This window comes from Vipera ursinii, assembly GCF_947247035.1.
Source record: "Vipera ursinii genome assembly, chromosome: Z".
Classification (NCBI taxonomy): Eukaryota; Metazoa; Chordata; class Lepidosauria; order Squamata; family Viperidae; genus Vipera; species Vipera ursinii.
In genome coordinates, this window is record NC_139517.1 from 111478599 (window position 1) to 111505659 (window position 27061).

The 27061-nt window shown below is 40.1% G+C and overlaps 1 protein-coding gene across 1 annotated transcript in view; it reads left to right on the forward strand.

Moving 5' to 3' along the window:
* The first annotated feature begins 427 nt into the window (after positions 1 to 427).
* The window catches only part of CCDC7 (coiled-coil domain containing 7), a 297769-nt gene continuing 271135 nt past the window's right edge, over positions 428 to 27061 (forward strand). The window contains 7 exon segments of the mRNA XM_083379044.1: positions 428 to 570; positions 12497 to 12741; positions 14564 to 14656; positions 15894 to 15980; positions 19131 to 19151; positions 19239 to 19271; positions 23607 to 23767. Of these exon segments, the coding sequence (XP_083235170.1) occupies positions 12514 to 12741; positions 14564 to 14656; positions 15894 to 15980; positions 19131 to 19151; positions 19239 to 19271; positions 23607 to 23767 (623 nt within the window). The 5' untranslated portion in view covers positions 428 to 570; positions 12497 to 12513.

The following is a 27061-nucleotide window of genomic DNA, read 5'->3' on the forward strand; positions in this document are numbered from 1 at the left end:
AGTCATATTTTCTTGGGAATAAAGTTTATGTAAAACAGATTTTCAATGCTCCCAATAGGAACCAGACATAATAAAAAAGATATGGAAAGAAAGCAGTTAGTAAAAAGGGATACCTTCCACGCCGTAACAATTTTAATTTTCTTTTGTTTGCTTACGGTACACTCCAATAAAGGCTTCGGACTAAGTCGGCTGTTTTCTTATGATTTTAACTGATCCTAAATAAAGATATTATTATTTTGGATTAAAGCTAACAGATTACAACGCATTTTCAGCTCGCCACTCGCGCGACCCCGCGGAACTCTCGTAGCGCTTCTGGAGGCAGAAAACTCAAGCTCTCGTTCAAACCAAATGACAGTTGATGACGCAAAGGCGCGAGCTTCGCCGCCTCTCACAAACACGCCGCCTCTCCTCCTTTCGGGATAACGGCCTTTTCCTCAGAAGAAACAACAAGACACCCGAAGCGGCGGCTTAAGCGGCGCGCGGACAGGAGGCGATGCGGCGCATGGGCATTTGATCAGCTTTCGGAAAGCATTGACCATAAAAGGGAAGTGTAGCTCGGCCTTTGCCTAGGTGGGTCTGTGGAAGACAGCGAATAATATCACAGAGAATTATAGATACAGCTGTTGTGTTATGTGATACAGATTTAACCATAACGTACACGTAACCATAACATAGGTTAATTATGATCTAATATATTATCCCAGTTCTCTTGGTTCAGACGACACAAAGTCTAGACCAGGGGTAGGCAACCACGGCTCTTTTATGACTTGTGGACTTCAACTCCCTGGCTCAGGAATTCTGGGAGTTGAACACCACAAAAGAGCCAAGGTTGCCTACCCCTAGAGCCTTTAGGTAGCCTCTAGAGTCTATTGCATTGGGCTAACCAGCCTGTTGCTAGTTTATGTTCTTCTGTAATGGGGTATGAGTCAGAGACAATAAAGAATCTACAGACATAATAATCATAGGGATTATGAGCACAAACACCTGTGTTTTAGATCCAAGCCCAACCTGGTTTGTGAAAGCCTCTCAAAAGACATGCTGGGTCTGGTGATTAATGCTTTCCTGCAGGAGGAGGTGATGCTCCACCCTCTTCTTAAGAGGGCATTGCTAGATTCCATCTATTAGATAATTTTTGTCCTGGTAAACATTATTGAGAAGGTGGTTGAGTAGCAACTGCAAAGGTTTCTGGATGAAATGGATTATCTGGATCCTATCGGATGAGGGTTCAATGGATATGAGATGGAAATGGCATTGGTTGAACTTTTGGGTCTCTAGTGGGATGGTGGTAAGGTGTATATCCATCCTTGCTGTGCTTAATCTCTTGACAGCTTTTGACACCATTAACCATAGTAATCTTCTGGAATGGCTTTGGGGGTTGGGAGTGAGAGGTCACTATGATGTTCTTCCTTTGTGATTTTCTGATATTGGTGTTGATAGGAAATGAGAAGTTTGGCCTTTGACTCTTGCTTTCCAGGATTCTGCAGGGTTTAGTATTTTCTCTTCTTTTTAATACACGCATGAAGCTGTATGTCTCAGTTCATGGTGACTTAAGCAATCCCTGACCTCCCTCTTGTAGTGCCTGAGGGCTGTTAAGGACTAGATAGGGAGCAACAGAATGAAAATGAACCCTGGGAAAACAGAATGCCAGCAGGTTTATAATTCTTTGATCTGTGGAGATGCCATCTTTGGTTTTGGATAGGGTGGCATTGCCCCAGAGAGATCTGATTTGTAATCTGGGGGTTTTCCTTCTCAAGGAGCAGGTGGCACTTGTGGCCTGGAAGGCCTTTGCGCAACCAAGGGTTATGTGTTAGTTACATTTCCTGGACCAGTAATCCCTGCTCATGCTTATCCACACTAGTCACCTCCAGTCTTGACTATTGCAATGCGCTTTACATTGGGCTGTCCTTGAAAAATATCTGGAAGTTTCAGTTGGTTCAAAATGTGATAGTCCACATGGTTTTGTGCATGCCTAGATTTGCACGTGCCATCTGTTCTTTGGGAGCTTGTTTTGGCTGCTGATTTGCTTCTGATCCAACACAAGGTGCTAGTTGCAACTTTAAAGCCCTACATGGCTCAGGATCAAGTTCCGTGAAGGTGTGCTGCTGGCTCACTTACACACACACACACACACAAAGAGAGCGGGCAAGCTGTGATTTAATGAGTTTATTAATATTCCCCCACAATTCCCTTCACCAAAAACCCCAGAACTGTCCCAATTAAGTCCAGCCATAAGCAGACCAATGTTAGTTCACAGAGCAATGGCCAGAATATACAACACTTAAAAAGTTTCTCAAACAAAATAAATCTACCAGGCAAACTTAAATCCACAACACAAGAGAGCTCACAAGTCAAAGGCCAGAGTTTCCAAGGAATGATTCAAGTCAAGGTCTGATGTCAATCCAAAGTGATGCAGGAATCACAACGACCATAAAACACACAGCTAGGAAACAACCATGTTGTTCCCAGCAACACCTCCCTCTATCTGCTGTGCTAAATAGCCAACTTCCAGTGCAGCCCATCAAGAGGTTTCTCCTCTCAAGTAGTCTGGCTGATCTTCTCTGTTATGTATGGGGATAATAAAATATAGCAGCAGTTCTTTGTGACCATCAGGTGGCGCTGTACTGTAACTGGATTGGCTGGTAAGCGCTCGGTGGGAAAACCTAAATAAGGGATTGGCTGCACCTGGCCAAGTATATAAGGGGTACAGGTAACCCCTTTGTTCGCTTTTTTGAACTACCACCAATAAAGAGCTGCTGTGCTGAGTCCTTTGTCTGTTGTCTGACCATGCGGCCAAGAACCCACTACACAATAGTGGCGACGAGGATGGGAACTTGTTTCTCCTGAGGAGCTGAAGTCACTAAGGATCGGTGGAAAGTAATTCCCCGAACCTTCCTCGGCCGGATAAGCAAGAGCTTGCGGTCAGCGAAGTGGAGAAACAGGATGGCAATGGCACAGTACGGGCAGGTGCTGCCATTTGATATGCGGCATCCTGAGAGATGGGCTTCACACCTGAGCCAGGTAGAAGGATTTTTGTGGGCTAACCGGATCATTGATGATATCCAGAAAGCCGCATTCCTGACCTGCCTGAGTGGCCCCATGATCCATGACCTGGCCTTTAGCCTCTGCACACCGACAGCGATCGAGACCATCTCGTACAAGGACGTTGTGGAAAAGTTGAATAATCATTTCATGCTGTGAATGTCCAAACTGGTGTGGCGAGGCCAGTTTGACCAATGGTGCCAGCGACCAGGTGAGATGGCTTCTGAATTTATTGCAGCTCTACGGGAAGCCCCACGCCTGTGCAATTTTTCTAATTTAGAAGAAAGGTTGCAGGATCGATTGGTGTGTGGGCTCCAATACAAGTGACTGCAGCAGCGCTTATATGTCCGGCCGATGATCACATTACAAGATGCTCAGGATGAGATCTTGGCCAGCGAAGCCAGTGGGGGAGCAGTAAATGCGACCCATCAAACTCGACCCAGCAGCCCAGGCGGTTCCATTCATCACGGAGGCTGTGGACAGCAGGTTCGGAGAAGCGGAGGAGGAGGCTGAGATTGATGCCATGCATCAAAAGCAAGGACGACAGCAACTGCGGCGCGACAACAATGGAAGCCAGTGGAAGACACCAACAACTAGCAAATGCACAAGCTGCAACTGCAAATAAACCACTCAAAAATGCGCTAGCTGTGGGGGAAACCATCCAAGGGCGACCTGCAGGTTCAGGTCTGTTAAGTGCCGGTCCTACAGTAAGAGAACACATCGCGGCCGTCTGCAGAAATCGCACGTGGGACAACTCGCACGAACTTTAATCGGTGGATGCGTGGCAAGGTACTGAGTCCCTTCATCTCAAATCTCCTCAGCCCTCCCCCACCAAATTCCTCTGGAACAAGGTGACCGTCTCACACACAGACATTCACCGGGTTCTCACACCAAAAATAACACTAGAGATCCAGTTGCAAGGGGTACCTTGCAAGATGGAACTCGACTCCGGATCCGCAGTCTCCATCATTTCTAGTGATACATTTAAAGCAGTTTGCGGCTGGAGTAAACGGTGGGTTTCTTTGAAACCCACCAACATTCAGTTATTTATTTATTATTTATTTATTGAATTTCTTTACCGCCCTTCTCCCAAAGGACTGAGGGCGGTCCCCCAGTCCCATAGGTTTGCCACCCTAGCATAGAATATATTTCCTTCTGAAAAGTGTTTTTTTTTTCTTGAAACATCTTTCCTGGAGATCCTCTAGTCTAGTATTACCAGTCTCAGTAAGAGTAAATCAAAGTTCCCGCTAATTTTCTGGTTTTTATATGTATCCTTTATAATCCAATAGATTCCAGAGGGTAGATTCAGTCCTGAAAGCAATATTTTATAGTGATCCTTTGTCTCAAGTATCCAAAAATTGTCAATCAGGCAAGGTTGTAATCCATAATTTTCAACATGTTCACAACGTTCAACCTCTCTGAAAACAGCACAGAAGTCTCTCCCAGCCAGGTATTGTCCAAGGTCAAATATTTCTTCTCTCCCACTAGCTCTTGAGGTTAAAAGTCCAAGCTCAGTAGGTATTTATAATCCAAGAAGATCAGGGTGATAAATATGCCAAAATATTTTCCTTTATTGCCAGCTGTTCTCCCAAACTAAATTACCAAGCAGCCAGGAAGCAAATCATAGTGCTATACACAAATCCATTGCTAGATATCATTCAAAGTCCCTTTTCCACTATTAAGACAAAGGACTGATTTCTTATATTTTGCCTCAATGTTTTTTTAAAAGAGAAAATCTTAACAGTTATCTCAGTTCTGAAATTTATCAAAACTGTAGCTTTATGTTACTTCCATTTCAGTATTGTATATTTCTGTTCCCCATAAAATTAAAATGCCGCTTCTGTTTACATTCGGAGGTGTTTAGTTTCTTGGGAGCCTTTCCCAGGAAATTCAGTAGGAAAATATTATAGAAAAAAAATCAATATTCTCACCCAGTTGAAAGCATGCTGTTTACGATGTGGTAATTGGTGCTTTTTTCTTCTTCGGTTGTCAGCAGCTAATGGCCGGTCACAGGAATATAGCCAGTCTTTCTCTTACTGGTTTGGAGGGCTTTCTTTGGATTGAACGGAAAGACTGCCATCTCTCCGTGATCAACAAGGCACCCCTCCTCTTCATCACCTGTTTGGGGTGACTTTAGGCCCTTTTTAGGGCCCCCAGCAGGGTGAAATCTGGCGCAGAAGGCAGAGCCCTGCCTTCCGGTGTCTTGTTTTACTGCGACGCAAACAGAAAGTTTCCTCAACATGTAGTCCTTAATGAAACTAATGAAACAGGTGGGAAAGCACTGGACTAGAAGACCTCCAAGTCTCTTTCAACTCTGTTATTCTGTTACCTGAAAGTATTAAATTGTTATTGTAGTTATTATTGATTAATACTGTATATTGTATCAGGCATGAGTATGCATATAACTTTCTGCTTTTTATTAAAACAACTTCAAGTTTATAAGCAAGTGTGGAAAAAAAGATGCTACTTAAAATGAATGCTTATCTTAAAAGATTGGCATTTTTTCAGGCTTGCATGGAAACTTAGAAAAAGAAGGGAATTCTTTATTGAATACTAGAATAATGCTGCTCTCACGTGAGATCAAATTAGATCTAAACACTATTCTCAAATTATGTATCATTTTGAAATGATACATAAAAATAATATATTTAAAATTGACCATTAAGATTATTCTTTCTAGCTTGTTTTTAAGATAATAATGCTGAAAATGAGTTGTATGAATTGTAAAAGCAGTTTATTTTTAAAATATTTCTTTTAGATCTATAATAAATGAAAAAAGAAAACAAGTATTAAGGACTATAATGCAGTACAAGAAAAAACAAGATATAATAATAATAAGTTGGAAGGGACCTTGAAGGTCATCTAGTCCAACCCCCTGCTCAGGCAGAAAACTATACCATTTCCGGCAAATGGCAGTCCAGTCTCTTCTTAAAAACTTCCAGTGTTGGAGCATTGACCACTTTTGGAGGCAGGTTGTTCCACTGGTTAATTGTTCTAACTGTCAGGAAGTTTCTCCTTAGTTCTAGGTTGCTTCTCTCCTTGACTAGTTTCCATCCGTTGCTTCTTGTCCTGCTTTCAGGCGCTTTGGAGAATAGCTTGACTCCCTCTTTGTGGCAGCCCCTGAGATATTGGAACGCTGTCATGTCACCCCTCAGCCTTCTCTTCGTTAAACTACACATACCAATTCCAGCAACAGTTCCTTATATGTTTTAGCCTCCAGTCCCCCAATCATCTTTGTTGCTCTTCTCTGTACCCTTTCTAGAGTCTCAACATCTTTTTTACATCGTGGTGACCAAAATTGGATGCAGTATTCCAAATGTGGCTTCACCAAGGCTTTATAAAGTGGTATTAATACTTCGTGCTCTGTTGATGCAGCCTAGCACTGTGTTGGCTTTTTTGGCAGCTGCAGCACACTGCTGGCTCATATTGAAGTGATTGTCTACTAGGACTCCAAGATCCATCTAACAGTTACTACTATTGAGCAAGGTACCACCTATACTATACTTGTGCATTTGATTTTTCCTGCCTAAATGTAGAACCTTACTTTTTTCACCATTGAATTTCATTTTATTAGATAGTGCCCAATGTTCAAGTCTGTCCAGATCCTCCTGTATTTTAAGCCTATCTTCTGCAGTGTTGGCTATTCCTGTCAGCTTGGTGTTGTCTGCAAATAGTTCCCTATCTATCCCCTCGTCCAAATCGTTGATGATGTTGAAGAGCACTGGGCCCAGAACAGAGCCCTGGGGCAGCCCACTATACATTTCCTTCCATGTAGATGCAGTTCCATTGAGGACCACCCGCTGAGTACGGCCTGTCAGCCAGCTACGAATCCATCTGGTGGTGATGCTATCTAACCCACATTTTTCTATCTTATCAAGTAGTAGGTTGTGATCGACTTTATCAAATGCCTTACTAAAGTCCAAGTAAATTATATCTACAGCATTCCTTTGGTCCCTTAATTTTGTCACTTGGTCAAAGAATGCAATAAGATTTGTCTGGCAAAATCACTAAAGGATGGAGATAGTATAAACAGAATTATTACTTTAACTGATGTATTAACTGAAGAAAACCTCTATTTCTCTAGTGTAGTTTACTGATTATTTAGAGCAGGTATTGAATTATATTATTGAATCTGTTTATTTAAAATTGATGTTGTATTTTTCTGGGATAATGTACAATCTTAGAAACATGTAAGAACAATTGAATATAGTATTTGATTTTTAGGAGGTTTCAAGTGTATGGCATATAACTAGGCACCAGACCAGTGGAGTTTCCAATGGATGTCCTTTATTCTCAGCCCACTCAGCCTACTCAATAGCTTTAGCCTCCAGACAGACACTCCCCATTATTGAGCACAATGACCGGATCATGGATAACTACCAAAACCTCTTAGCATACTTTAGAAATATGAGATCCCACCCAAGAATATAGCATAACATGCAGAATTCAAGTGCCCCCAAAAGGCAGCCAGAAAGTAAGAGACTATATTGAAGAATTGAAGAATTGAAATTAGTTACAGCAGACAAATACTTCAGACTAGAAATTGGAGATGTTCTTATACAAGAAGGTGTGGGCAAGGAAGAAATGCCTGTTGTCCTGCGCTTAACAAGGAGCTCCTAGCAATTAAATCCACATTTGAACAATGAAGACACTTTTCAGAAGGCACACATTTTCCCATAGAGTGCAATACAGACCACAAGAATCTACACATCTTGCAATAGACCAAACTGCTTTCACCCAGGCAAATAAGATGGAGTCAATTCTTCTCATGCTTTGATTTTTACATTTCAGTATGTCCTGGTCTCAAAGAACCTGATTCCAAATGTTCTTTCTTACAAGCCACAGTATTCTCAAATTCAGCATACTCTAGTAGCAGCAACAACCTTGCAGCCTTGCACCCACATATACTATCCTTGGAAAGGTTGGGAGAAATTCAATCACACTAGGATCTAGTTTTATTGGGCTCAGATGCATGACCTCAAGGCAATCCCAGCACTACTGTGTCCCTTTTCCTCCTCTTTCAGGGAAGAAATTTTGCAGCTTTTCTATGATAACCAGAGAGAGGGTATGGGGGAGTGTTTTAAACTCTGCTCAGAACATTAAGAGATTTTTGTTAGCCTAAGCCATGACAGTGGACATCAAGGACTATGTGGCCTCTTGCCATACATGGAGGAGGGCCAAGTCCCTCCATGAGAAGCAAGACTTTTGCAACACTCCTCCCACATAACTGTCCACAACCTGCAGTCTTTCTACACTTCATTACTGATTTACCCCTGGTCCAAGGTTTCATGGCTATATTGGTGGTGATAGATCTTTCTAACACTCTGTTTTCCAGCAACTGCCACCAGGTTCACTAGCTACTTCAGAAGCAGGGGAGGAAATTTTCATTGAGATGGTTTCGCTGACTTCTTTATCAAGTTCCCATGAGAACTCAGACTTCAAAGAAACTATACAGGAGAGAGAGAGAGAGAGAGAGAGAGAGAGCAGCTTTGAAGAGCCCATGGAGAAGGGATAGAGCCATATTAGAAGGGGGAGTGATGTAAGAGATGAGCAGGCTTAGCCCGAAACTGGGATTAGACATGTTAATTTGGAATTGCTGTGCTCCACAAGAGATCCAAGTCCAGCCCCCCATGAATTATATTGACTTTTATCTAGTGCCAAATTTAGCTTGATATTTAGTAGATCAGATTCTTGTGTATAGATTCCCTGTACTAAATTTTTACTGCTTTGAACTCCACTCCTGTTCCTGGTTACTTGTGCCTGACAATGACCTTTATTTACTAATTGATAAATTATTAGAATTTGAAGTACACATGGCTAGTTCTGTGACCTTTTTTTGGATCCTACTGTTATATCTTATATATGTGGAGACTTCTTGCCTTTGAAGAACACTAATGCAATATATCAGGGGTCCTCAACCCTTGGTCCGTGGACCGGTACCAGTCCACGGCCAGTTAGGAACCAGGCTGTGCAGCTGGAGGTGCACTGAAGGCATGTCTTCCACCTCTGGGCGTGAGACAAGAGTGCAGGGGTCTGAGCAGGAGCGGGAGGGTGGCTGGGCAGAAACTGTCTTACTCAGTTCAAAGGTCCTCTGGCGGCTGCCCTTACAACTGGCCAGTCCTCTTCCTACTTCTTCCTCGTCTTCTTCCTCACTTTCCTCCTCTTCCCCCTCCACTCCAGCTGAGCTTGCATGCCTTTCGTGGAACTCTCCAAGTTTGCAAGACAAGTGTGCACCAGCCCAGCTTGCAACCGGGAGCTTCCCCAAAGCCTTGTTGGAGGGGGACCCTCCCAAGGTATGTGTGTGTGAGGGTGTCTTTTTGTCAAGGTACAAATAGGGGCAGGGAAAAGCTACCTTTCACCTTAAGCTCTGCATCTCCAAGGGAATCTCTCTCATCTGCCCTTTTTCTAAGACCGCTGGGCTCTGTTGCATTTCAGCTGGAGTTTTTTTGCTTTTGTTTTGATGCTCCAGGTGCCTCATGTTTGGCAACATCCTGACTGTTTTTCATGGTTTAATTTGGTGTGTGTGTGTGTGTCCCTCTCTTCTGCAGCTCTCCAAGTTTGCAAGCCCTGTGCGTTGTTACCTGGCATGCAAAGGGGGAGGAGACAAGCTACATTTCTCCTTAAGCATAGAGTCTTCAAGGGAATCCCTCCCTAATCTGCATCTTTTCCAAGACTGCTGGACGCTTGCACAGTGCCAAATTGGTTTGGTCTCTCTCTCTGTCTTTTGAATGGTGTTCTCAGCACTTCCTTAACATGCTGGGTTTTCCTGGAAGGCTGAGTTTAGGATTGTCCTTTCCTTCCCACTTTCTTAGAAGCAGAAAGTCACTGATCTAATCTAATACAATGTAATAATAATAGAAATAAGTGCATTATTTATTTGTTTGTTTATTTAGAAAATTTTCAATAAGTGCAATACACTTGAATCATCCTGAACCCCATCTGTGCTGGACCAATATATAACCATCTGGGTAGAGCAGGGGTCGGCAACAGCAAAAAACAAAAGAGCCACTCCGAACCGGTTCCATCACACACACAATTGGGAGCCGCAAAATGTGTGCGCGCATGCATCCATGCACATGCATGTGCAAAAACCCCAAAACGTTTTATGCATGCGCAAAACAGGCACCTGCGCAGCGACGGGTCTCCCTGGCAATGGGTGCTGGGTTGCGGCGCCACCTTCAGCCCGGGCACCTCCGGAGCCACCACCAGGCCCTCCAAACCGCTGCCTGTTTGGAGGTGTGCATGCAGCTCTTCAAACCTTTGGAGAGGTGCATGCACATCTCCGCCCAAACGGGTGGCAGCGCCACCCGTTTGTAAACCTGCCACCGCTGGTTTCAAAAGCTGTTGCGGCCAGTTTGCAGACCTGCCGCCTTCAGAGGAAGGCGGTAGCTCTGCAAATTGGCCGCAGCAGCTTTCCAAATGGGCGGCACTACCGCCCATTCTGAGAGGTGCGTGCGCACTCTTGGAACGGGTGGTGGCGCTGCCCTTTTGGAAAGCTGCCGCAGCCCGTTTGCAGAGCTACCGCCTTTGGGCAGCTTTCTAAATGGGTGGCGCCACCGCCCGTTCTGAAAGCTGTGCACGCACCTCTGCCCGTTCAGAGAGGTGTGCGCGCACCTCTTGGAATGGGCGGTGGCGCTGCTCTTTTGGAAAGCTGCCACGGCCCGTTGCTGTGCAAACGGGCCGCAGCAGCTTTCTAAGCAGGCGGTGCCACTGCCCGTTCGGAGAGGTGCATGCGCACCTCCGCCCATTCGGAGTGGTGTGTGCGCACCTCTCCAAATGGGCGGCGCCACTCTCCGTTTGGAGAGGTGCGCGCGCACCACTGCCCGTTTGGAGAGGCGTGTACGCACCGGGCAACTGGGAGCCGCAGGAGACAGCTTGAAGAGCTGCATGCAGCTCCGGAGCTGCGGGTTGCCGACCTGTGGGCTGGAGCATGTACTTAAGAACTGTGTTAGAGTATTTAGCATTTGCAGGGTTAATGTTGTATCCTTAGCAGAATTGTATGTAAGAACATGTATTTACAGGGTTAAGAGATGGCTTCTGGGAAATGTATCCTAATTCTTAGTAAATCCTATAGCTTATCTAGAACAGTGGGAGGAGTTTCAAAGTTTATTGCGGGATATCCTGGCTTTATGCCTTTGTATGATCACTACACAAATCCAAGCAACGAGGTTTCTTCGCTCTGTATGAACATGGGGTGAATTTACCTTTACTTTTTTTTACACTGCTGAATGGACAGATATGCTCATGAACAAATGATCCTAACAGCAAATGTAGGTCTGCCTAGGATTCCTGATCAATAAATTTCTGTTTAAAACTGTTCTGCAGAGTTTATGCTATCTGGATCAGAATTATAAAGCATCTCTAATTCATGATTCCATCATACTCCTACCCCCCCACATGCCACCCCACCCCTGGTTCATGGAAAAATTGTCTTGAAACCAGTCCCTGGTAACAAAAAGATTGGGGACCTCTGCAGTATATTCAATGTAATGTGAAAGTTAATTTATATTCTACTTTTACTTAATTACAGGAAAAAAACTGGCAGCATTTAAAAGTTTCTCTCTCTCTCTCTCTCTCTCTCTCTCTCTCTCTCTCTCTCTCTCTCTCTCTCTCTGTGTGTGTGTGTGTGTGTGTGTGTATGTGTGTGTTTGTGTGTATTTGGTTGCAGGGCCACTTATTTCTGCATTCTGTTCATGTAGTTTAAATAGGAAAACTATTAATGCCTGAGGTAATGAGAGGTTTGTTTTTTCAGTTGGCTTTTCAGTATGACCCTGATCATAGCTGTGAGAGAATGACTAGTCCAAGGTCATTTACCGTAGTTGTATTCTATGCTTAAAACATAATTAGAACTTGATTTTTCCCACTCCTAGTCCAGCAGTCTAACCATTACAATATTGGCTCTCAGGGAGTGAAATTAATATAACCATTATATTAAATATTATAGAGCCTTGGTGGAGCAGTGGGCTAATGGCTCCTTAAGTAACACCAGCTGCCTGCAATTAGTGCAGGTTCGCATCCACCAGGCTCAAGGTTGACTCAGCCTTCCATCCTTCCGAGGTAGGTAAAATGAGGACCCAGATTGTTGGGGGCAATTAAGCTGACTTTGTAATAATGCCGCTTGGGGTGTGTGTGAAAGCCCTAATAAGCAGGCATATACATAGAATGAAGGCTACTGCTAAGCTTGTAAGCCGCCCTGAGTCTTCAGAGAAGGGCGGGATATAAATGGAATAAAAATAAAAATAAAATAAAATAATAAAATAAATGGGTTCTAGAGGATTGTTGATACAGCTTGAAAACTGAAAACAAAGATGTTAAAAGGGATGGTATGCTAAAGGTAGGTTAGATTAAACTTCTTGGAATATAGGAAATTTATTGGGACAATTTTCAAGGTGAAAAATATTTGTATGTATTAAAATGTTTTCAAAGTTTGAAATTTTTATTATTTGTTCTTGAAAAGATTATATAACCAACACAATGAATGCAACAAAACAAAGGAAACAAAACCTAATTGACATCTCATCTCCCGGAACAAAGAAGAAAGGAAGACTGTATAGCAGACATGAAGCTAACCCAATGGTTTTAGTGCCTGCAGCTCCCAAAGAAACCATTACCCAATATTCTCTGAGTCTTACATCAGGAAATAAAGATAGAATGTTTGATGAAATGGACATGCTTAGGAATATTACAAAACATCTAAATGAGGTAGGTTAATCATTAACATTATTTATTATTTGATTTTTATTCCTTGTTTGTATTTAATTAAATCGAGGCAGTGAATGTAACTGATACTACTGCATCTTTACTCACAACTACAGCTCTGTAAATAGATATCTCCTTGAAGTCTTGGGAGACCCTTGGGTTGCTAGATGTGAAATAGACCTTGGCCTACAGGCTGTAAATGTCTTCCATGTGCTGTTTGCTTCTGTTGACCAAATTTGGGCAATGTTGCCTGGTTGAATAGCCAGCTTGGAAGCAGGCTGAGGCCTGTGGAACCCTGAAGTCCACAGGAACCCAGAAGTCCAGGGAGAAGAGCACCATGTGTCTCAGAGATGGGAAAGCCTTCAGAGGCCCAGAGAGGTTTGCAGGAGTGTGGAAGGGTCTGGGCATGTGGTAGGCCTCCAAAGGCCTTCCTCACCCTGTGGCACCTCATGTTCTACCTAATGACCTACATATTTGTTTAATGATTACCGGTACATTTGGGAGAGCAGGGATGGGGGGTTGTTAAGTGAGATGCTTCTCTTAACAGCCATCGTGATGTGACCATAATGGGCAGGTTCTATTGTGATCATAAGCTGACGACTACCTGTATATTTTAAAAGGTCACAATGCAGAAGATGCATGTATTTATATAATAAAGATCAGTGTATGCTTTGGTTTGATTAATGGATTTTTCTCTTGGCATGAACAAAGGGTATTTGCCATAAAATGTGACTTTAACAAAAGGATTTGTCAGACTTACATTCTTTTTGCTGAATCTTCATTTTCTTGCTAAAATCCAAAACCAACCATGCAGATTGAGAATTATTATTTATTACTTGTTAAATTTATTTGCCACCTTTCTCAAGGGGCTACTCTAGATGGCTTACTGCAATAACAATAAGAAATGAAAAGAGTGTAAACAGAAGTAAAATAATAGAACAATAAAAAAATAAAAAATGAAATTGAGAATGTTTGAACAATATAGCTTATGGCTGCTTTGAAAGGTCTTTGGGTTTGGGATGCAGCAAATAATGGGAAAATAAATCATGTAATACTTGAATAACGTCAATTACTTAGTTTAAAGTACTTTTTCAGAATGTTTTATCTCTAATGCAGGCATGTCAAACTGCTGGCCTGCGGGGCTGGATGCATCATACTGAAACCGCACCCACCCCATTGCCAGCAATGGGGAAAAAGTTGTGATACGTCGTGCGACGTCATGTGACGTCGTGAGTTTGACATGCCTGCTCTAATGTAAAGGCAGATCACAGCAGATGGCAGCATATAGCTGGTCTGGAAAAAAAAGAAAAGGTTGGTAAAATGGATGGGAGCTATTTGAAAATCCCATAGTTGAAAGTGAATTGAGTGATTGCAAAAAGGATTGCAAAAAAAAAGATGTGGAACTTGATTATTTGTTTTTAATTGTTTTCATGTTTTGTTTATACTGTGACTTCATTCTGGAGGTTTTTTTTTTGGTATTTTTTATGTTTTAATTTAAGATACCCAGACTCACAAATGGGGGATGTGTAGATATATAAACTAAATAAAGAAATAAATGCTAAGCACTCTTGTATCATTGTCAAGAATCCCCGATATGTATATTTTGTCATCACTGATCAACCTTGACTTAAGGCAATCTTTTCTTTTATAATAGTATAAATTCTGAAAACTACAGATTGTTGAACACAAATGCATAAAAGTTACTAAAACTAAAGGAAAAGAGAAGTCTATCTTAAATAAGACTAAATGATCTAGGATTCTAAGATTAGGAAAATAGAAAGCATTGCCAATGAGAGATTAGAACATTATTTGGAACTTTTTGCAGATTGTACATACAATGGAAGGTGTCTATATAAAGGAAGGTGAAATTAAAGAAACTAAAGAAGAAGAGGAAGAGGAAGAGGAAGAAGAACTACCTGTAAATAACATTACATGCTGTTTGAATAGGGCTCATTTTACCATGAATGATATTGGTTTTATGCTAAGCAAATATTAATTAGAAGTAACAAAAGATGTAATACAGGTAGTCCTTGTTTAATTATCACAATTGAGACCAGTAACGTGATCATTAGGTGAAGTGGATGCTAAGTGAAACCCCCAATTCTGCTTATGATGTTATTTGAGCTTTCCTTTGCTTCCTGCAAAGATTGTTAAGTGAGAGGATTGGTGACAAAATTTCTTTTTCATCACTATTGAATGGTGACTATACGACACAGTTGTTCAGTGAGGACTAGCAATAGTTTGTTCTGAATGATTATGTTGTGATTAGCTATAAATACTATTAATTTTGGCTCCTTGACTTCAACAACTTGCGATCTAAATTCTGGGCTCTATTGTGGTCATAAGTCAAAAACTACCTGTACAATGCTACCATAGGCTTTATGTGAGGATATTCTTGAAGAGAACTCAGAAGCTACAGCTGGTGTAGAATATAGCAACCACTTTTCTGATTAGTTTAGCAGTAAAATACTTGTTCTGCAGGAACTGCATATGTTACCAGTAGAACTCTATTTTAAGCTTCAAGTGAATACTTGAATCTGCAGGATTGTTTTCTTCATGTAGAATCTGCCTAATCTATATGTGCTAAGTGAGATGATTCTTTGCTTGGTGCAAAAAAAAAAAAAAAATCAGGTGGTCAGGAATCTAGAAATTAAGCTCATCAGCCCCTATGGGGCAATTTCCTTCTCTAATAATATCTTTACTTTGATGATGTTCCAGATCCAGAAGGTAATGAAAATAGTTTTTATTAAGAGGTATTTTAACTTGTATGATGGTAGCTCTGCTTTTATTTATAGTTTTTATATATTCTTTATTATGTGGCTTTATGAATAGATTTTGATTTTATTAATGTTTTATCTGTTGTAAACCTAAAATCAAAAGAATATGCAACATAAATTTTGGTTAATAAATAGAAAGCTAATTTATTCACTGGAACCTGTCATTTCAGTTGACATAGGATTGTGTCCTAGCTAATATTTTCATTTTTAACTTACTTGTTATAGATTAAGTAAATGCTGTTGTTACTTTATGAAAATGATAGAACTTGTAAATTGATGTTAAAAATTGTAAAAGATTATTACAAATCTTAGAAAAAAATTTCTCTAACAATATTTCTAAAATACATTATATATATATGTATATTTTCTCACTGGAAGGAAGATTATGAAGATATGACTTCTTTCCTGATATGTTGTTCACAACTTAGGACACAATTAGAAAATGCACTTCGTGAAGAAAAGCAAGTAAGCATAATGTTTATTGTACTGTATAAGTGTAAGATTTTATTTACTGTTAATTGTGATGTTTAGTTATACTTGAAAAAAATCAGCTATAGTGTCTATAATAGCTACCATTTTCTTTTGAAATTTAGAATAGATGTGGAAAGATGTTTCTCTGCCTTTAAAAGCATAGCTGCCTAGAAATTCAGTTACATCAAGGGCAATTTCACTGCCACAGAACTATCATCAGCTATATGTTTGCTAGCTGTAGATTCTAAAATGAGCAGCCTTCTGTTTCAATACTGTTGTGTCTGGATGGGCGACAGATAACACAGAGACGGATCTGGGTATAGACTGTTTATTTAGCTGCACGTGGTAGAACTGAACTCGCATGGCCCCGTGTTGCTTATATGTCCGGCAAGCACCGGACGCTAGCCAACCACACGACTGGTATCTCCCGCCTTGCCTCAGGCACCCAACCCGGTGTCCAGGAATTCCCGCTGGCTGGATTAGCCAATCACGAGGCTGTGCAGTTGTGTACAGAACAAATACAGTGCTAAGCACATGGTAAATTCCCTCCTCCAATGAGGGGACTTCAAAATTTTAAAGATCAACCTAGCTAAACAACTTATAAGAGAAAATCCTTTTTCTGCTCAAGCTAACGTAAGGAGGCATCATTTGGAAGTTTAAACATTTCACATTTTGTTATCCATTATTCTACTTCGCTCTCTTCATGGAGTGTTAAGGTATTGTCATTGCTTAGTCTTTAAGTGATTTTTTTTTCTTTTCACTTAGGCTTGAAACGTACTTTTTAAAAATTCTAGCAATTTCAGAATTATCCAGTATCAATATACTACTGTTGAAATTATAAATTAGTTTGGTGCTAGTTCACTATCAATCTGTTTACATTTTGCCCTGAAAACTTAATAAACTGATTTATTTGGTATTGCGTAAGTGAGCAATCAACTTTTCTGTAAGTTGTGATTATTTTTGGAAGGGGTTTTGCTTCACACAGTAAGCAAAACATTTTTTATTGAAAAGTTTTACAGTACATTTTTTAAAAAACAAAACCCCTCCCAACCCCCTCCCCAAACCTCCCCAACTCTTCCCTCCCCCTCCCCCCTCCCCGACTTCCCAGAGCTAAATACAGGGTATAAAAATACAAACAATCATAATCTACCATATGCAAACAACAATAAAATATTAAATTCTATTGCACTTTAACTCTTATTAAAATAACTACAAGTAATTTATATATCACATCAATACTTATTCAAATGCTAGGTGAAACTTTTTAGACCCATATTTATTCTGGATATAATCAATCCATCTTCTCCACTCCACAATATATCTCTGTTGTGACTGGTCTTTCAAGTACGCTGAGATCTTTGCCATTTCCGCCAAATTGGAAACTTTTAAAGTCCATTCTTCTATAGTCGGCAGTTCTTCCTTCTTCCAATGTTGCGCTACTAAAAGTCTCGCTGCCATAGTTAAATTCAACATCAACTTAGTGTCCACAACAGTAATAACTATAATAATGCCCAGCAGAAACAATTGCGGACAAAACTTTATCCTTTTCTTGAATATTTTTTGCACATTCCACCAAATTTTAATCCAAAAAGCTTTAACCTTTTTACAGGTCCACCATATATGAAAATACGTTGCATTCTCACAACCACACCTCCAACATTTGGGCTGGCAGTTCGGATACATACTTGCTAATTTTTTAGGATCTAAGTGCCACCTATAAAACATTTTATAAAAGTTCTCTCTTAGATTTTTGGGCCTGTGTAAATTTTACATTTCTCACCCAGATCTTTTCCCAAGTATCCATTGAAAATTCTGAGCCCACTTTATCATACAGTCTTTAATAAGTTCCACCTCTGAATCAATTTCTATCAATGCAAGATATATCCTTTTGATATGTGCTTGACCTTGATCTCTAATTTGCTTTACCAAATTTTCATCAGTCATTGAAAAACCAATTTTCTGGTCTTCCTTCCACCTAGCCTGTAATTGCCCATACTGAAACCAGGTTTGTACAATCTTTTCTTCTTTTAAAATATTATATGGCTTTAATTGCCATATAATGCTTACTGGCAATTAAAGTAAGCAAAACATTTTGTGTGTTATTCCGTAGTGGTGGTGGTGATGGTAGAAGAATAGGTTTCAGTTCAATATCATTTTGGATAATTGAAAATGATTTCATTTAGCTTTTTTTTTCTCCCCTCAATTTCCTTAGGCAAATAAAACCTCCTTGGAATACATTGTAGGAACATATGACTATTTTGGGAAGAGTTACCTAGAACTAATCTGAAGGATTTTATTTTTGAATGAAAAAAAAGATAATAGTTTGGACACTTTATCCATCTTTAAAAATAAATTGGATGTTTAATAAAGATTAAACTAATGTTGAAGGACTACATTCCTGCTAGTAATAATCCTGCCATGAATCTTTTTGACATAAAGTGTTTTTCTATTTGTAGTCATCATTGAATTATAGGTAGTCCTTGATTTACAACAGTTTGTTTAATCACCGTTTGAAGTTATAATAGCACTGAAAAAAGTGACTTATGACCGTTTTCACACTTACAAACATTACAGCATCCCTGTGGTCACGTGATCAAAATTCATGTGATCACCTTTTGCAATCTTCTGACAAGCAAAGTTTAATGGGGAAGCCAGCTTCACTTAATAAACATGTTATTATAACTTTACAACTGCAGTGATTTACTTACAGTTGTGGCAAGAAAGATTGTAAAATGGGGCAAAACTCACGTAACAACTGTCACTTAGTGACAGAAATTTTGGGCTCAAATATGGTTGTAAATTGAGGACTAACTGTATTGTTTTGGAGGCTTAGATGCTACTGCCAGTTATGGAAAAAAAATAAACACAAACCATGAAAAATAAAAAGCAAATTAATGGAAAAGATTATACTTTCTAGGTATAGTTTTTTCCTCTAAAGTGGAATATATTTTTAATTATAAAGAGAAATATATATCATTTAATACTGTAATAATTTTTATGTTGTTGTTTATAGAAAATCATCCTTGGGAAAATTGAAAATGAATTTGTTTATTAAACAAATATTTAAATTGTTATAAATTAAATTGATGGTGATTTATAATAAATATTTTAATATATATTTATAATATATATTTTCTTTCTTAGATATTAGAGTCATTGCTTAAGGTAAGAAACTTTTGATATGTATCTTTAAAATATTTTATTTTGTAAAAATGTTATCTGTTAATATCTATTTTTTTTATTTTTCTCAAGTGGTTTGAAAAGGAGGTCCATGAGATGGAAGAGGTAAGCCTAGAATTTTGATTGATAAGATCTAACAAAATATTTAGAAATATGTAATAACCATCTGAATTGTTTCTATATGTATTGTGCTGTTTCTTCTTTATGTTTAATTTTAGAATATAAATAAAAGGACACAATATAAGGCTTAGACTTTATTATTTGAGCAGGTACAACAGAAATTTGGGATTAATCTTAATATAATTAAAAGTATTTCTGTAATAATTGCCAATATATAAAAACAAAAAGGACCACACTTATTTCAAACCTATTTTCCACAGCACTGGACCATCAATCATCCAAATTCCACTCTTACTAATTCACTTATTAAGGCTAGCTAGTCCATCAGCTCTTCCTTCCCCTGCTATACATAAACCACATATTTCCAGACACTTAATAATGTTCTTTGCCATCATATAATTATGTGCCTTTTCATTACCTCAGTGTGTCTTTCTTACTAATAACCCCCCAAAAAATCCTTTTACTTTTCCCACCTATCCTATCTCTCATTAAAGAGGAGAATACAGCGCTTGTGTCTAGTTGCAATTTGGAGATAAATAAAAATACCTGATCATATTCAGGTAAGAATTTCTCTTCAAGACTTTTCTACACATTCTGCATGGAAAATATACTACACTACCTTGGAGCACCCAAAGCTGCTCTGTGCTGCTTCAGGCCATCACCAAGGGGTTTCCAGAATGACAACCTTCTTGCATGTAGGGTGATTAATAATAATAATAATAATAATAATAATAATAATAATAATAATAATAATAATAATAATAATAATAATAATAATAAGAAGAAGAAGAAGAAGAAGAAGAAGAAGAAGAAGAAGAAGAAGTTGGAAGGGACCTTGGAGGTCATCTAGTCCAACCCCCTGCTCAGGCAGGAAACCCTATACCATTTCAGACAAATGGCTGGCCAGTCTCTTCTTAAAAACTTCCAATGTTGGAGCATTCACCACTTCTGGAGGCAGGTTGTTCCATGGGTTAGTTGTTCTAACTGTCAGGAAATTTCTCCTTAGTTCCAGGTTGCTCCTCTCCTTGACTAGTTTCCATCCGTTGCTTCTTGTCCTGCTTTCAGGATCTTGGCAGACTTGAACATTGAAATTCAATGAAAAGTGAAAAAAGTAGGGTTCTACATTTAGGCAAAAACCCCCAAATGCACAGGTATAGCACAGGTGGTACCTTGCTGAATAGTAGTAACAGTGAGAGGGATCTTGAAGTCCTAGTGGACAATCACTTAAATATGAGCCAGCAGTGTGCTGCAGCTGCCAAAAAAACCAACACCTGTACTAACAAGGATAGAATCAAGATCACGTGAAGTGTTTATACCGTTTTACAATGCCTTGGTAAGGCTACACCTGGAATTCTGCATCTGGTTTTGGTCACCACGATGTAAAAAAGATGATGAGACTCTTGAAAGAGTATAGAGAAGAGGACCCACCCCAAACCACGTCTTAGGAAAACAAAAACTCTTGGAGTCGGTTCTAGTCCAAAAGGAATTTTTACTAGGACATGCTTAGAGGTGGAAATACTAGACAGAGTATTTTTTTACAAATTGAAACTTTATAAAGGGTTCCCGGTTCAACACCCCTTCCCTCAACCCCATTTGGTCAGCCCCCCATCATTTTACTTCATGTCATCCCTTTGGTGGGAAAAAAGGAACTTCGAATCTTTATGGTTATTGCCTTCTTCCTCTACAGAATTAAATGAGACACAGGCCAGATGCCTTCTTCTCTGTTCCCCCAGTTCAAAAGATTTCCCTTGGTCTTTGAAATAACCTAAGGCAGGCTGAATCCACATGCACTCCTCCTTCCTCGGAAGATGGCAGAATCCATGGGGGGGATAATGTTTTAAACATACATTTATGAATGTGATATACCATATTTTTCGGACCATAAGATGCACTTTTTTCTCCCAAAAGTGTGGGGGGGGGGAAACGAGGGTGCGTCTTACGGTCCGAAGGTGATCCGTATGGCCAGCCCCAACCTCTGCAAGTGGAGCGCAAATTGGCATGTGCTGAGAAACGCCGATCTCACTCTCCTGCAAACTCCCTCGCTCGGTTTCAGCTTCCCTTGCTACAAGAGAAAGCCGGCTGAAACCGAAAGAGGCAGATTGCCAGGAATGCGAATCGGCTGATCTCGCGCTGCTGCAATCTGCCTCATTTCAGCCTGCTTTCTCTTGTAGCAAGGGAAGCTGAAACCAAGTGAGGGAGTTTGCAGGAGCGCGAGATCGGCCGATTCACATTTCTGGCAATCTCCCTCACTCCGTTTCACACACGGACCATTTCCTATTGCACAAGGACCAGCAAGGTGAGTGGCTCAGATTTTCAGTGGGAAAACGAGTGAAAGCAAACAGAGGGCCAGCTGCATTTCTGAGAAGAGGTCCTGTTTAACATCTGGTAAACAATATGGAACTGCAATTCAGAGAGAAGGAAGTCTGCACATCACAAGGAGCCACAAGTTTGTTTTAAGTGACAAGCAAAACAAATGAGCCTCAGTAAGTTGGGCCTGACTGGTAAAAAGTTCCTAAACTGTCCCTAATCTAGTTAGCTAAGTTTCATGTTCTTTTCTCTGCTGGGAAGAGTATGGAAGGAAGCCGTCAACCAAGTGAACTTTAAAAAGGGATCCATGGTTTGGTTTTGTTTCTTTAATTCCAGACAAAGTGAAAATTCTCAGGTTACATCTGCAATGGTGACAAACCACAAGCCATGCTTGCTTATAAACGTGTTAGCGGCCCAGCCATAGTTTTTCTCTACAAGACCCCCGCTGCAATCCTCTCTTGTAATTTAGTGAAGGATAATTCAAACAATAACCCATGTAAAGTATTTCAAGTAACGCTTAGCATTGCCTGAAGTCCAATCCATTTAATGGCGACTGGAAGGAAGGAAGGGACAATGGGAGAGGGAGGGAGAGAAAGAGAGAGAAAGAGAAAGAGAAGGAGAGAGACAGAAGGAGAAAGAACTTTTTTTCTTGTTTTCCTGCTCTAAAAACTGGGTGCGTCTTATGGTCCGAAAAATACGGTAAATGGATTCTGACACAAAGATGATTAGGGGACTGGAGGCTAAAACATATAAAGAATGATTGTTGGAACTGGGTATGTCTAGTTTAATGAAGAGAAGGACAAGGAGTGACACGATAGCAGTGTTCCAATATCTCAGGGGTTGCCACAAAGAAGAGGGAGTCAAGCTATTCTCCAAAGCGCGTGCAGGACAAGAAGCAACGGATGGAAACTAATCAAGGAGAGAAGCAACCTAGAACCAAGGAGATATTTGAGTTAGAGCAATTAATCAGTGGAACAACCTGCTTCCAGAAGCTGTGAATGCTCCAACACTGGAAGTTTTTAAGAAGAGACTGGACAGCCATTTGTCTGAAATGGTATAGGATGTTGTTGTTGTTATCATCATCATCATCATTATTATTATTATTATTATTATTATTATTATTATTATTATTATTATTATTCCACTTCTTTCTCATTGCCTATTACAGTACAAAGCAATCACTTTCTATAAGAATAACCACCTGTTTTTTATTCAGCTTGGCATATCCTGGCTGTGTATTGAGGCCGTTTCAAAATAACATTTTTCCATTTCATGTCATGTCAGTCTCCTTCTCAGTACTAGCAAAGTATATTTTGTAATCGATTTTAAGATATTGGTCTGTTTATGCTTAGGGATTGGTAGGTAGTTTATTAAAAATACATTTTCCTTTCATGTAAATGCAATATTTTAAATATTATTATACATAATTTTATGAAATTTTGCTTTTATGTTATATGTAGACCTTGACCTATGACTACATTTGAGCCCAACATTTCTGTAGCTAAGTGAGACATTTGTTAAGTGAGTTTTGCCCTATTTTATGACTTTTCTTGCCACAGTTAAGTGAATCATTGTGGTTGTTAAGTTAGTAACATGGTTGTTAAGTGAACCTGGCTTCACTATTAATTTTGCTTGTTGGAAGTTTTCTAAGGATGATCACATGGTCCCAAAACACTGCAACTGTCATAAATATGAGTCAGTTGCCAAGTGTCTGAATTTTGATCACTTGACCATGAGGAGGCTACAATGGCTGTAAGTATGAAAAACAGTCATAAATTATATTTTTCAGTGCTGTTGTAACTTTGAACAGTCACTAAACAAACTGTTGTAAGTTGAGGACTACCTGTATATGTTTTATAATAGGTTAATATTGTATAGACAATTCTGCTATAATGATATACAAAATACATTATTTGAAGCATTGAATGTTGTGTTTCTTTCAAGCTAATTGAGAAAAACTCTATTAATATACAACAGATTACAATAATACTTTGTTATTTAACTATATTTCAGTTAGGTGAGGAAGAAATTATACCAGACTGGCAAATCCCTCTAGCAGATAAAAGTATAACAAATAACATCAATCAGTTACTAAATCGCATTCAAAGACTTGAAGAACTAAAAGGCCGTGTTCAAGAGCTACCCAAACTTATTCAGCTTTCCATACCCAAACAGTAAGGATACCATGAAACATGATACCATTAAGAAATTATAACAATAGTATAAAATATGTTTATTATAAAGTTGTAAAATTATTATTACAAATAAATATTGCATAGAAAGTACAATATTTTGTTTACTAGGCACTGCTACAGTATTCTATTCATAATTTAATTTTATAACATAATAGATTTACATCAATAAATTACTTTAATAAATAAATGTTTAATATAAATTGTTTTGATAATTTTTTTCTGATTACTACAAGTGTAATAGGGAAGTTAAAGGGAAACACAGTTCTCTGCAAGAATGGTATAGGGTTTCCTGCCTGAGCAGGGGGTTGGACTAGATGACCTCCAAGGTCCCTTCCAACTTATTATTATTATTAGAATGAAAAAACAAATGAGCATAGTTTAGAGGGTTTTTTAACTAGATGTTGCTGAGGACATATGTGGAAGACAATGATGGCAGAAATATATTCTCTATATGTCCTGTCCCAGTCCACACACACATACCTAGGAGTTGCAATTACTTTATTGAGGATTGCAAGCCCCTAAACTTATTCCCCAGGTCCCACTCACAAAAAAGTAAAGTCACAATAAGTCCTTGTTTGCAAAACCAAGGGATGAAGTGAAAGGCAAGTGCAAAGCCTGAGGGCAAGGTCCAAGTCAGCAAATTCACACACAAAGTCCAGTTCAGGCATAGTCCAAAGTCCAACCTCAATAACTAAAGCCAAGGTCGAAGTCCAGAATCCAAGCACAAATCCAAAGTCCAATCACAAGGTCAGCGAGCAAGGCATAGATCTGGTATCATGAAAGCAAGAATCAAAAAATTGGAGTACAAGCACTGCTTTGCTCCACACACCAGTTTAAATAGCCGCCAGCTGGTGCAGCTCATTAGGAGGGGCGTTGCCACTTCTTCGTAAGTAGCCTCACCAACCTCTGTTATGCCTCCTTCCTTTTCGCTTTGCATGCCCTGAGAGCAGGCAGTTCATCCCCAGTAACTGACTGCAGCTGCATCCCTTCTCCACCTTGTGCTTCTTGCTGGTCATCTGAGCTTCTTGGCTGCTGCTGCTGTCTCCTTTTCAGCCAGCCACTCATCCGGTTGCTTCTCCGACATTTCCAAGGTTCCTGGCCTCTCTTCCTCCTCTTGCCCCTCTAATCCTGGTACAGAGCCCCTGTGTCTTCCTGATTTTGCTGTTCTGCTCACACACACACAACATGGTTTAGTGGGTTTATTAATATTCCTCAGCAATTCCCTTCACCAAAAACACAGAATTGTCCCAATTAAGTCCAGCCACAAGCAGAGCAATGCTAGTTCACAGAGCAATGCTAATGAGTTCACAAGGCACTTGAAAGTTTCCCAATCAAAAAAAGCCAGCAGGCAAAATTAAATCCACAATACAAGAGGGTTCACAAGGCAAGAAAGGTCCAGAGTTCACAAGGCCCAAGTGTCAATCGAAAGCAAAGCAGAAATCGCAATGACCATAAAACATACATCTAGGAAATGAATACATTGTTCCCATCATCACCTCCATCTGTCTGCTGTGCTAAATAGCCAACTTCTGATGCAGCCTATCAAGAAGGGTGAGGCTTTCTCCTTGCAAGTAATCTGGCTGACTTTCACTGCTCCTGCCTTTTCTCTTCCTTATGTGTTTTGTATCAGTTCTTTTTCCTCATCCCTGACCAGCTGCAGCTGCATGCTTTCCCCATCTGATGCCTCAGGGCTGTCCTGTTACATTGTGCTTCAGCCAGATCACTCTCAGATGACTGCTTGGAGCCACTGACCAAGTCTCCTCCTGACATGCCAGCAACTGGTTCATCCGCCCCCAAGCTGATATCTGAAAAATTACCTGGGGAAGCGTCCAGGGGATCATCACACTGATGCTCCGCTGGGCCCCACTCCAAAGTCCTCGGAGCCAGTTCTTTGTCAGAGGAAGTGAAGTGTAGCGTAGCATAGTGTAGAGTAGGGTAGAGTCTGTATATTATAGTTCATACAGCAAATAATTCAAAAGTGATTTATAAAGCAACCCATATTTCAGAATTGAAAGCAATTTGTTTAGCAACAGTATGATGATTAATAATTTTGACTATATTCTCAACTTATTTTTAAAAGCACCATTAAAACACAACAATCTGCAGTGATTTTACCATCAGTAGCTATATATTGCCTGCACATGGGTACACCCAGCTCAGGCACGTTGCCACAAGGCATATACATTTTTCCCCAAGATTTAAAACATGCAGTGTGCTAATCAGTAGCTCAAGTCACAGTTAAGATAATACTCTGTTATTTTGTGTTAAAATAATCACAAATATTCAGACATTTTCTCCTGTCCTTGTTCTTTCTCTTATAATTAATTCTGCCCTGATTCCCAATAGATAATCAATTCCTTCAATGTCACTGGTCTATACTAAATAGTATTTTCTGCATAGGTTTATGTTCCTCTAAACCAGACCAAACTTCTTGTTTGTTCTTATTTGATGTTTGTTCTTAGAGCACTGAAGATGAATAATACCTTTTACATAAGATATGTTCAAATTATAACCCATTATATTACTTAAGGTATTATATTAACCAAGATAGGATTTTATATTTATATATTTATATTTATTTGATTTATATACCACCCTTCTCCCGAAGGACTCAGGGCAGTGTACAGGGCAATAAATACCAAAAGTACAAGATACAAAAATTAAAAACAAATTAAACAATTGTGCCCGATATAATAAATTAGTTAAAATCAATAATTAAACCCCAAACCCATCAGACCAGGCTGGCTTGTTCGAATAAATAAGTTTTTAGATCACGTCGGAAGGAGCGAAGGTCGGGAGCCATCCACAGCTCAACCGGTAAACGGTTCCAAAGGTCTGGCGCGCCCACAGAGAGTGCCCTCCCCCTGGGGGTCATCAGTCGACATTCTCTGACCGGTGGCACCCTGAGAAGCCCTCTCTGTGGGAGCGCACTGGACGGATGGAAGTTGATGCCGGCCGCAGGTGCTTCCGTAGGTAATCCAGACCCATGCCATGTAGGGCTTTATAGGTCATCACCAGCACCTTGAATCTCACCTGGAGGGCAACTGGGAGCCAATGCAGCTCACGGAGCAGAGGTGTAACATGGGAGTATCGGGAGACCCCCAACACAACTCACGTGGCCGCATTCTGCACCAGCTGAAGCCTCTGAGTGGTCCTTAAGGGCAGCCCCATGTAGACGGCATTGCAGTAATCTAACTGAGAGGTCATGAGCGCATGAGTGACTGTACGCAAGGCATCTCGGTCCAGATAGGGCCGCAACTGGCGCACCAGGCG